The sequence below is a fragment of the Oncorhynchus kisutch genome, linkage group LG8 (assembly GCF_002021735.2).
Source record: "Oncorhynchus kisutch isolate 150728-3 linkage group LG8, Okis_V2, whole genome shotgun sequence".
Classification (NCBI taxonomy): Eukaryota; Metazoa; Chordata; class Actinopteri; order Salmoniformes; family Salmonidae; genus Oncorhynchus; species Oncorhynchus kisutch.
In genome coordinates this window covers 55,579,978-55,593,004 of record NC_034181.2, presented here as the reverse complement: position 1 = coordinate 55,593,004, position 13,027 = coordinate 55,579,978, and the positions used below count along the sequence as shown (strand labels likewise).

At 41.6% G+C, this 13,027-nt stretch overlaps 1 protein-coding gene across 2 annotated transcripts in view; it reads right to left on the bottom strand.

Annotated features, from left to right (window-relative positions):
* LOC109895550 (tetraspanin-4-like) overlaps window positions 1–13,027 on the bottom strand; it is a 116,125-nt gene that overhangs the window by 12,919 nt on the left and 90,179 nt on the right. For both annotated transcript variants that reach the window (XM_020489321.2, XM_020489320.2), the window contains 2 exons: window positions 12,691–12,765; window positions 170–271 (listed from right to left, as the gene is read on the bottom strand). In XM_020489321.2, the coding sequence (XP_020344910.1) occupies window positions 170–271; window positions 12,691–12,765 (177 nt within the window). The remainder of the gene's footprint in view (window positions 1–169; window positions 272–12,690; window positions 12,766–13,027) is intronic.

The following is a 13,027-nucleotide window of genomic DNA, read 5'->3' as shown; positions in this document are numbered from 1 at the left end:
CTTGAAGCGTGAAAGCTGAGAGTTTTCTGTGCTAACAATGTAGGAAATAATACATTAAAAAAACTAAATACTGTACAGTTTCCTAAGGACTAGAAACAAAACTGCCATCTCTATCGGTGCCATCTTGTGTACACACACACACATACAAACACTCTGCTTAAGGACTTACATCCGTTTGTACGATCATCCAAGCGTTGGTCAAGCCCACGTTGCCCTCGGTGCCAAAGAGCTGGAGTCCCCTCTTCAAATCCCTCCGGGCATAGTGATCAATCTGGATACAAGACACACAAAGACATCAAGGTGAAGACATAAACCTCCTTACTCATGCAAAACACACACACACACACAAATTCTGTCTCTGTCTCCGAAACACATGACTTAACCTTATTTACACATTCAGACAGTCAACAAACAAGATATCAATCTGATTGATCGCCATTGCTCTCTCAACAACTGTGCCAGTAGAGTAATGTAGTCTTTTGGCATGTTTGTGTAGAGGGCTACAGGCTGATACCCTCAGTGGTCTGTTCAACCCACTGTCAAAAGGGTTTTCCCACTCGACTAAATCACATCTGTTTACATCCGTTTCAACACAGCCACAATGTAGCATGAGTAATAGACTCTACACCTGATATTTTTCTGAGCAATATAATATACTGGTACAATGTAAAACACAAAGGTAACACAAAGGATCAAACTTCAGGGGAAGTTACTAAAAAACAATTTCATTAGTTTAGCTTTGTACTTGTCTTGTATTCCCTTTCTGAAAATAACAGGAGCAACTTAACTCCGACTTTTGCGTCATTCATTGACGTTAATGGGAAACAAATTTGAGTTTAGTGCTATCTCAAGTCAGAATATGGCCCAGAGCAGATACTGTCTCAGACTTCCAATCATGCCTCTGCTGACACTGCTGTAACTTAAAAAAAATGCATGATCAAATATGTCTGGTGAAAGACTAATCAAATCTGATATTTTTTTTAACTTCTACTCAAAGTTTGACTTTTCAAGCTGAGCCTAATAGACTCTCATTAGTAGGGAGTGTGAACTGCTGTTTCACTGTTAGCTCGGTATCGATGTTGACCTTGGGACTGCCGTCGCCTCCTTGACTACACCAGGCAAGGTAAGGAGGGAGGTATCAATTACTTAGAAGTAGAGAGAGAGCGTAGGTGAAGGTCAGAGAGAGCAAGATAATGGGATAATGGGATAGAGAGAAAAGGGGGAGAGAGAATGGAAGAGAGAGCAGGAAATAAATTAACTTCTAATGGCTGGGGGGCAGTATTGAGTAGCTTGGATGAATAAGGTGCCCAGAGTAAACTGCCTGCTACTCAGGCCCAGAAGCTAAGATATGCATATTATTAGTAGATTTGGATAGAAAACACTCTTAAGTTTCTAAAACTGTTTGAATGATGTCTGTGAGTATAACAGAACTCATATGGCAGGCAAAAACCTGAGAAAAAATCCTACCAGGAAGTGGGAAATCTGGTTGTACAGTGGGATACAGTGGGATATTGGTCATATTGCACTTCCTAAGGCTTCCACTAGATGTCAACAGTCTTTAGAACCTTGTTTGAGGCTTGTACTGTGACGTGGGGGCGAATGAGAGGGGAATGAGTCAGAGGTCTGCCAGAGAGCCACGAGCTGGTGACGCTCGTTCATGTGAGAGCGAGCTCTGTTCCATTGCATTTCTACAGACAAAAGAATTCTCCGGTTGGAACATTATTGAAGATTTATGTTAAAAACATCCTGAAGATTGATTCTATGCATCGTTTGACATGTTTCTACGGACTGTAACATAACTTTTTTACTTTTCGTCTGCTCGTCTGCTTGCGTGTCATGAATTTGGATTACTGGGCTGAACATGCTAACATAAAGGAGGTATTTGGACATAATGATAAACTTTATCGAACAAATCAAACATTTATTGTGTGATTCCTGGGAGTGCATTCTGATGAAGATCATCAAAGGTAAGTGAATATTTATAACGCTATTTCTGACTTCTGTTGACTACACAACATGGCGGATATCTGTTTGGCTTGTTTTGGTCTCTGAGCGCCGTACTCAGATTATTGCATGGTTTGCTTTTTCGATAAAGCTTTTTTGAAATTTTGACACAGCGGTTGCATTAAGGAGAAGTTTACCTAAAGTTCCATGTATAATACTTGTATTTTCATCAACATTTATGATGAGTATTTCTGTAAATTGATGTGGCTCTCTGCAAAATCACCGGATGTTTTTGGAACTACTGAACATAACGCGCCAATTTATACTGAGATTGTTTTATATAAATATGAACTTTATCGAACAAAACATACATGTATTGTGTAACATGAAGTCCTATGAGTGTCATCTGATGAAGATCATCAAAGGTTAGTGATTCATTTCTCTCTATTTGTGCTTTTTATGACTCCTCTCTTTGGCTGGAAAAATTGCTGTGTTTTTCTGTGAATAGGCACTCACCTAACATAATCGTTTGTGGTGCTTTCGCTGTAAAGCCTATTTGAAATCGGACACTGTGGTGGGATTAACAAGAAGTGTATCTTTAAAATGGTGTAAAATACTTGTATGTTTTGAATAATTTTCTGTTGTTTGAATTTGGCGCCCTGCACTATCACTGGCTGTTGTCATATCGATCCCGTTAGCGGGATCTCAGCCATAAGAAGTTTTAATAGCAGAGGCAGCATAAGATAAAGGTACACAAAAAATCCCCCAAAACAATACGGAAGACCATAATTCACTGCTTTTGCAGCTGCGACCTGAAAGTAAACATAAACAAAGTTTGCATTATGTGGGTAGAAAACGCATTGTCGTAGGCGGGGTAAATTCCATTTCAATAAAAAGAAAAAATGCTCAAATGGTGTCATTCATGGCATCAGGTCAACAGAAGGAGAGAACTTGTGAAAGAAGTATCTTTCCAGTGAAACCAGCACTACAGACAAACATATACATTTTTTCTCAAGGCAGGAAGAAACATAGAAAGTGAGAGATAATTGAAAGGAAAAGGGGGCTTTAAATACAGTAGGGGGAGAGACATGAGCATATACTCTGTGTATTGCCTTGGAACACACTGACTCATAATATGCCGGGTCACCACAAGACAGCTAAACCTGCCATTTTTCAGCAACTGGCAAAGCTTTTCCAGTCAGTGCAGTGAAGGGAGAGGAGAAAACAAAGTTTTATTTCAGACATTATATTCAGAAAGTATTCACACCCCTTGACTTTTTTCATATTTTGTTACGTTACAGCCATTTTCTAAAATTGATTCAATTGTTTTGTCCCCCTTCTCAATCTACACACAATACCCCATAAAGAAAAAACAGGTTGTCAGAAAAAAAAACGTAAAACCTCCAAATTTACATAATTATTCATACCCTTTACTCAGTACTTTGTTGAAGCCCCTTTGGTAAGAATTACAGTCTCGAGTCGTCTTGGGTATGACGCTACAAGCCTGGCACACTTGTATTTGGGGAGTATCTACCGTTCTTCTCTGCAGATCCTCTCAAGCTCTGTCAGGTTGGATGGGGAGCATCACTGCACAGCTATTTTCAGGTCTCTCCAGAGATGTTCTGGCTGGGCCACTCAAGGACATTCAGAGACTTGTCCCGAAGCCACTCCTGCGTTGTCTTGGCTGTGTGCTTAGGGTCATTGTCCTGTTGGAAGTTGAACCTTCGCCCCAGTCTGAGGCCCTGAGCAGGTTTTCAACAAGGATCTCTTTACTTTGCTCTGTTCATATTTCCCTTGATCCTGACTAGTCTCTCAGTCACTGCAGCTGAAAAACATCCCCACAGCATGATGCTGCCACCACCATTTATTTATTTTACTAGGCAAGTCAGTTAAGAACAAATTCTTATTTTCAATGACGGCCTAGGAACAGTGGGTTAACCGTTAACAACAGATTTTTACCTTGTCAGCTCGGGGATTTGATCTTGCAACCTTTCAGTTACTAGTCCAACACTCTAACCACTAGGCTACATGCTGCACCATGCTTCACTGTATGGATGGTGCCAGGTTTCCTCCAGACGTGACGCTTGGCATTCAGGCCCATGAGTTCAATCTTGGTTTCATCAGACCAGATAATTTTGTTTCTCATGGTCTGAGAGCCCTTTAGGTGCCAAAAGGCTGTCGTGTGCCGTTTGCTGAGGCTTACGTCTGGCCACTACCATAAACGCCTGATTAGTGGAGTGCTGCAGAGATAGCTGTCCTTCTGGAAGGTTCTCCCATCTCCAAAGAGAAACTCTGGAGCTCTGTCAGAGTGGCCATCGGGTTCTTGGTCACCTCCCTGACCATGGCCCTTCTCCCCTGATTGCTCAGTTTGGCCGGGCAGCCAGCTCTAGGAAGAGTCTTGGTGGTTCCAAACTTCTTCCATTTAAGAATAATGGAGGGGCCTCCTGGGTGGCGCAGTGGTTAAGGGCGCCTTACTGCAGCGCCAGCTGTGCCACCAGAGACTCTGGGAGGGAGGTCCGTGGGGCGAAGCACAATTGGCCCAGCGTCGTCCGGGTTAGGGAGGGCTCAGCCGTTAGGGATATCCTTGACTCATCGTGCACCAGCGACTCCTGTGGCGGGCCGGGCGCAGTGCACGCTAACCAAGTTTGCCAGGTGCACGGTGTTTCCTCCGACACATTGGTGCGGCTGGCTTCCGGGTTGGATGCGCGCTGTGTTAAGAAGCAGTGTGGCTTGGTTGGGTTGTGTATCGAGGACGCATGACTTTCAACCTTTGTCTCTCGATGAGACAAGATAGTAGCTACTAAAACAATTGGATACCACGAAATTGGGGAGAAAAAGGGGGTAAAATTCAAAAAAAAAGAATGGAGGCTGCAGAATGCTGCAGAAATATTTTGGTTCACTTCCCCAGATCTGTGCCTTGACACAATTCTGTCTAGGAGCTCTACGGACAATTCCTTTGAACTCATGGCTTGGTTTTTACTCTGACATGCACTGTCAACTGTGGGACGTTTCTAGACAGGCCTTTCCAAATCATGTCCAATCAATTGCATTTACCTCAGGTGGACTTCAATCAAGTTGTCGAAACATCTCAAGGATGATCAATGGAAACAGGATGCCCCTGAGCTCAATTTCGAGTCTCATAGCAAAGGGTCTGAATACTTATAAGTAAGTTATTTCTGTTTTTATTTTAATAAATGAGCTAACATTTCTAAACCTGTTTTCCCTTTGTCATTATGGGGTATTGTGGGTAGATTGATGGGGGGGGGGATCTATTTAATACATTTTAGAATAAGGCTCAAATGTAACAAAATGTGGAAAAAGTCTAGGGGTCTGAATACTTTCCGAATGCACTGTACTTCAGACATTGTACTGTGTGACATGTTTATTGGACAAGGAATCAGGAAATATGAAGAGAAGGGGAAGGCTCTGTGCATCGTCCCAAAATGGCAAACTGCTTATCTATGCTCGTCTATGATAGCTCCCTGCAAGGGGTGAATAGTGTGAAAATGGGGCCTTTTTTTGGATTCTATTCTCTCTGGAGTCATTCCCCTTAATTTCGTATGTTCATTCAAATGCATTCATATGTATTCATAGGAAAACATTGACAGAAGCTGTTCACGTTTTGTTATCCAAGGCCTATTTTCCTCAATGCTGCTTTGCTCCTTTCTAGTTCTTGTATTATGGTTTTATCTCAACCTGATTGCAATATTGAATTAGACTGTTTTCCTACCTGACGGTTTGTACACAACCCTCATTCTGGCTTATGGGGCTCCCGAGTGGTGCAGCAGTCTAGGGCACTGCATCTCAGTGCTAGAGGCGTCACTACAGACACCCTGGTTCGAATCCAGGCTGTATCACAACATGCCGTGATTGGGAGTCTCGTAGGGCGGTGCACAATTAGCCCAGCGTTGTCCAGGTTTGGCCGGTGTAGGCCGTCATTGTAAATAAGAATTTGTTCTTAACTGACTTGCCTAATAAAATAAAAAACAATTGTGCCTATGAAGTTCGAATCAACAGATACTTTTCCCAGACGTGGGTTCAAATAGGCTAGTATTTGTACTTTGCGTGTTTGGTTGAGCCTGCCTGCCAGTTAATCCTGCCAGAAGTCCAGCTAAAGCTTTTGAAACAAAACAAATACCATTTGAACCCAGGTGTTTTTTTTTTTTTTTTACTGTCAACACCACTACAGGATTTCACCAATGGGTTCCTCCTTTTCACATAAAGAGCAGAACATTTGACATGTTTTGTGGGTAGTCCAATTAATTAGTCATTTCATGTTTCCATTCATTTAATGGGTAAATCAATATGATTAGTGGTGCGTTTTACCAATGAAACATTTCTCTCAGCGTGAAATGAAACTTTTCCATGCTTGAAATTCATTCAGGCAGTGGGTTACATGACTCAATTTCAAATTGCTACATTGAACCTCAGAAGTCCCATGTTGCTGAGGTAAAATGTGCACCTTGTTAATCTAAGAAATATGATTCATACTAAGATTAAATACAACAAACTGAGTTATGCCAACGTCAGTTCTAAAAGAAACAGTGACATTGAAGAAAACATCACTGTCTTTCATTTAAAATATGAGAATAATATTGACAGGTGTCTCAGTGAATTGAGCAATTTGGATGTATAATTTATTTATTTTATAATGTGTAAACTAACTGAAAATGACTGACAACTTCCATTGAAGTGAGTCTGTCCTATTTTTAAAACATGTATTTAACCTTTATTTAACCAGGTAAAACCCATTGAGGTTAAAAACCTATTTTGCAAGGTGTGACCTGGCAAGAAAGCAAAACAGGGAAATAGCAGCGAGTCCATAAAACATTACAGGAAAAATACAAAATGCACACAAAAGACAACGAGTCACAAGTTAAAGATACAACTAAAGATCAGAAACAACTGCAGTTGTCGATCAGAGTCTTAAAAACAGGCAAAGACACTAACTCCCCTAACTTTAAGGTCTTCTGAAGCATGTTCCAGGATGAAGGCATTATGGGATTTGTATTCTTTTTTCTTTCCCCATCTCGGTTCTAGACTTAGGAACAGACAAAGTCAGCAGCGACTGTGAACTATATTGAGAGACTGATCTGGCCAGTAAAGAACAAGAGATACAAAGGGAGTTGTCCGATCAATGCTTTGTACACAAGTGTACCAGTGCTTTAGCCTCCTGGTGGAGAGAGAGGTCCCTTTCACCATAGCGTACAGATCACAGTGATGGGTGAGGGATCTAGCATTTGCAATAGATCTTAAAGCACCATGATACACTGTGTCCAGAGTTTAAGGTACTTGCTGAGGCCTGCATATAGACAATATCCCCATAATCCAGCACAGATTTGTTTTTTAAGTGCTTTGAACAAGATAACATTGAAAAGCAAGATTTGTTCCCGTAATAGAAACCAAATTTCAACTTCAGTTTCTTGGTCAAGGTATCAATGTGCTGTTTAATATTCAACTTTTCATCTAATCAAATCCAAATATAATTATAGGAGGTGACCCTATCAATTTGCTGGTGTTTTATAGTTAAAATCTGCACGTGACTCCATCTGTTTACTTTCAGGGAAGAGAAAACCATAATCTTTGTTTTCCTTTCATTAAGCACAAGTTTCAATTTGAAAAGTTGCCTTTGAATAACATCAAAGGCCAACTGTAAGTCCTGAAAAGCCTTCTCAATATTAGATGCGCTAGAATAAATAATTGTGTCATCAGCATAAAGATGGAGATTTGCAGAGTCAACAGTCTTCCCTAAATCATTTATATACAGTGTAAAAAGGATCAGACCTAAAAAATTGAGCCCTGGGGAACTCCTTTTGTAAGTCTTCGATACTCAGATTTCATACCCTCCTGTGCTACACACTGTGTTCTGTCAGAAAAGTAGTTTTGGACCCAATCCAATGCATCAACACTTAAACCAACCTTTTTAACCTATACAACAGCACGGCATGGTCAACAGTGTCGAAGGCCTTCGATAAGTCAAAAAGTGAAACAGTGATTCTCCTTCACCTACAATCTTACTTACAGCTGTAATTGTACTATGCTCGGCTCTAAATCCCGGCTGGATTTGAGATAAACTGAGTTATTATAAAGAAAGTCTTTGAACTGTGAGGTCACCAAGTTTTCTAAAACTTTTGCCAGCGCAGGCAGTTTAGATAGTTCTCCAACTGGGATGGATCTACACCTTTATGTAAAGGCGTGACATCGGCTGCTTTCCAGACTTTTGGAATGGTATTACTCACCAATTAAAGATTTAATATATGAGTGAGAGGGGCAGCAATGATATCTGCACCATTTTTTGTTTTTAGAAAATATGGGTTTAATTCATCTGGGCCAGCTGCTTTCTTAATATCATTAGATTTGAGTTCCTTTACAACTCCTGAAAGCTCAATCTCTGTAAAATGAAATAAATGAACCGTAGGTCGGCATGTGGCAGTTTCATTCACAGCCTCATTTGAGATGGTTGGAAGGAGTTCATTACCACATAAATGCCCAGCTTTAGCAAAATGCTCATTAAACATGTCAAGCAGTTCATTCTTGTTAGTCATATCCATTGAATTTGAGGTAAATTTCAGCAGAAGACCAGAGGAGTTTGTGTTAACATTCATGGATTTAATGGTTTTCCATAATTTTGTCGGGTTATTGAGGTTTTCCTTGGTATATTCATAATAGAAGCTAGATTTGCATTACCATATTAACAAGGTGCACTTATTTCCAAGTGCCCTGAATAACTGTCATTCAGTCTGGGAATTACCCTTCCTGGCTTTGGCCCACTGTGTATTTTGTTTTTGGATCAAATCAGATAATTCTGTAAACCAGGGATTGTCTACCCCTTGCCCGGTACTTTTTGAGAGGGGCAATATTTATCACAGATAGTAGAAAACATAGAATGAAAATAGGAGAATGCCTCTTCGATATCTGGAATAAGTGCAATCATGTCCCAGTTGTATATGCATAAAGTAGGAAAGCATGCTTACAGAACTGCTTAAAATGTTGTTTGACTATGAACCGAGGGGGCACTTTGGGGATTTTGGTGTCTCTAATGCAAGCAACTGCACAATGATCACTTACATCATTAGCAAAAATACCAACGGCCGAGTATTTATGCGGATTGTTTGTTAGAATAACATCAATAAATGTTGACTTACAGATGTCTTTGGGATTGAGTCTTGTGACTGCATGTATAATTAAATGTATTGCACAGTCCTCTTATGGCCTCAGAGTTTGGAGATAACCAATCCCAACTTAAACTCAACCCCCCCCCCCCCCCCAACCACGGATCAGTTCAGCCAGAGAATCCACTTTTGCAGATGGAGGTCTATAACAGCCTATCAAATCTAAGTTCACAGCTTTCGATAACTGCAGCTTCAATGCTAAAAACTCTAACTGTTTTGGTTTAGATAAAGACCTTAGTTCAAGAACCACATATGTCATTAATATAGATTAATGTTTTGGTTTAGATAAAGACCTTAGTTCAAGAACCACATATGTCATTAATATAGATGGCTATACCCCCCCCCCCCCCTTACTTTGTCGGTCACATCGCTAAACATTAGAACCACCCAAGCCTATAGACTGATTTAGAACAGATTTCTTAAACCGGGTCTCGGACAGTACTAAGACATCTGGGTCAGCAATGTGAACCCAGACTTTTATCATGTCCAATTTCAGCATCAAACTCCTCCTGATATGCATCAGTCCCAACCCTGATCTAGTTTTAAAATAATTTGGGAGTGGGAAGTTCATCCATAGCCAATGGTCCTGGGTTTGGGTGAATGTTTCCTGATCCATAGCCAATGGTCCTGGGTTTGGGTGAATGTTTCCTGATCCATAGCCAATGGGCCTGGGTTTGGGTGAATGTTTCCTGATCCATAGCCAATGGGCCTGGGTTTGGGTGAATGTTTCCTGATCCATAGCCAATGGGCCTGGGTTTGGGTGAATGTTTCCTGACACCAAAAGCAAAAGAATAATAAAACACCTCAATTTGTTTCTTCCTAAAATCTCTCTGCACTTAGATGATTTAAAATAATCCAAACTACAGTCATCTGATACAGCAAACAGTTTCTAGCCAGACCAAACCCTGTAGATGAGAAGGTTTTATGTGCCTGTCACAGTAAGAGTCAAATGGTAACACAATCTGATCCCTCTGAAAGATAAAAGCTGCTATACTATCAGTCAAAGTAGGGTTTAGAGGCATCTCTGGGTTAGGGAGATGAGATTTGTTTTTGAGCGTTGTTGCCTTAGTTAGAGCGGTCAGAACGTTCAACAACCGCTGCAGGAATGTACTGACAGGGGATTTTGCCCAGTGTGTGGGTCTAGTCGATGCACCCAGTCACCTTGCAGTAGGCTACCGCAGAGCAGGCCCAGTAGACCAGCCAATCACTGGTTGCTAGTCCACCCGGCAGGGGTATCCTGGGCTAGGAAGCCCAGGAGACTCCGGTAGAATGTCGAAACATCGATAAAAACCTGACCGTCGAGGAGTATCCCAGGCTAGTCGGCTCAACATGTCGAGACCGTCAGTCACAGCACAGATGTATCCTCTCTCGGCTTCCAGGGAGGGCACCACACCGACTTTATCTCCTCATGTAGAAAACAGCAGATGTCAATTTAACGCCTTAATTGCTTTGATCCTCTAGGATTTGAGATTTTGCCTGTTGTTTAATGCAGCCTATAATGGTTGTGCTAAGTAATTAAAAACGTGTAACACTTGAAACAAACAAACAGTGTGACACAACACGCTCGGCAAAGCTGCCCTGCCGCCATCTTGAACTAGTGTCTAGTTTGAGAAACAGACGTGTTTATGGACACCGGACGGATCACCCTTTTCCTACAGTAACTTAATTGGTTTGACTGACAAGGTTTCCTAGTTGGAAAGGAAACCCTGCCTGGCTGCCGTAACTTTTTTTTTGTGACCCTATTTGATTAGGTGGTTATGTGACTAGCTGGTGATGAGACTAGGTTAGTGTTTCTCGATCCTGGTCTTGCGGACCCCTGAGGGGAGCACATTTGAGTTTTTCCCCCAAAGCTAGCACTACACACCTGATTATATAATATATAATATAATATATAAATAATCAAAAGGCTTGATGATACGTTGATTATTTGAATCAGGTGTGTAATGCTAGGGCAAAAACTAAAATATGCACCCCTTGTGGTCCCCGGGACCAGGGTTGGGAAACACTGGACTAGGTGGTACTGGCATGACTGCCTGGAGTTACAGGGATTGAAGTCAGTCAAAGATGGCAAGGTTGGCAGCTGTAGACTGGCATTAGGTGCCACGGGCTGATGTGGTGATGAGACAGCTGGGAGTGTTCCAGGCCATCAGTGGAGCAGCAGAGTTGTGGGAATGAGACCCGGCAACAGAATACTGATGAGGGATCAGGGAATCAGCTCTCTGGGCAAAGTTTCCTCGTTATTTCGTACTTTCTCAGTCATGTTGAACCAATGTTGCTGGTAGGTTGAATATTTCTGAAAAAGGCAACAACATACTGTACGCTGTTTTAATGTAACAGATTTGCAGTGGGAACTGATACCTTTGGCTATAACGCAAGTTGACATAACTGTTAACGTCATGTACCAACTCATCTGATCACCAAGACCGTGCTTAATCATGTGTGTTAGTGCTGGGCTGCCATAAAAGCCAGCACACACACATCTCCCTTCCAGTACTCGGAATGGAAAACACTTAAAAAAATAGCCTTCCCAACAATAACATTAACATATAGCTCTTATGTACATGTGGAATGACTCCCTGCTGTTCAAGAACAACGTAGAGTCCATTTAAAATAGCCACTAGAGGACCATTCCCCCTTTGTCTTCCTTCCTAACAAGTCTTACAGTACATCTACAGTACGCCTGACTCTTACAGTGCTCTGCTCGTTTACTCAGTTTCTCGTTGCACTGCTTTGTGTAGAACAGTTAAGAACTGAAACAAAATAATTCAGACACGGAATGGAGGATAGGGAAACAGGGGAATGCTAGACATAGGGACTAGGGTGGGGACGGAGGTAAGTTAACATTCATAACGGATGGGATGTAGTGGCTGAGAGCCCAGGAAGATGCTACCAATCCAGGAACTCTTCTAGAATTACACAGCGAGTGAGACAAACCAAAGGATTATAATGGCTGTGGGGCGGAGGATTCCGATTGAACAGAGCCTGTATGGGTTTTATTACATAACCACAGATAAAAGGCTATACACAGTACGAGAGTGGGGGAAAATGTAATACACTCAAAGGAAATAAAGATGGTGGAGAAAAATATCAAAAGGATAGGATCATTATTTACTAAAAAGGTACAGAAAGAGACTTTAGACACCAACGGCCTTTGTCCTGGCCCCCGGGGTAGCGAGGACGCCACAAGTCATGCATAATGGAGTGGCGTGGTCGATAAATTGGAGGGTGTCCCGTCATTGGAGCAACGCTTGTTTAGACGGATTGAATTTGGAATGCCGTGAATTGTATTACTGTGTCCGCGCGTGCCAGCGTATGCGTGCGTATGTAGGAGCAGGATGTGTGTGTGTGCGCGAAATGCATTATTAATACCTTCCCAAGTCGGAAATGCTCTGATGTGTAGAGATTGATTTATGTTGAAAAGCCATTGCTCCTCTGCCTTTCAATCAGACTTGCTTATTGTACAGGGGGGAAAAAAGTATATAGGATTAGTTTAAATCAATATATATTATGTTATTATTCTGTGATACTTAAACTGTACCAGAATCGACCACAGTAAAAGAAATAAGAGCCTTACCTGGTCTTGGTAAACAAAGAAGAGCGTGATGGACAGAATCTCCAAGAAGAAGATCAGAAGGAGGAGGATGAAGAACTGTGGAGAGAGAGAGAGATGGAGAGAGAGTACATTAGAACTTTAACTTGAGAAACAAAGAGCGGGAGACAAAAGTGTCAGGAAGAGTGAGTTGAAGATACATGGGAGATCCAACCCCTTTGGATCATTCCGCCTTATATATTTATATATATATATATGTATTTATTTATGACTGACAGAGAAGGAGAGGAGTGGGACAGTAATACTCAGAGAGACAGGTTGGGCCGTGACACAGTGAGATCCAAATGTATTGGGACAGTGA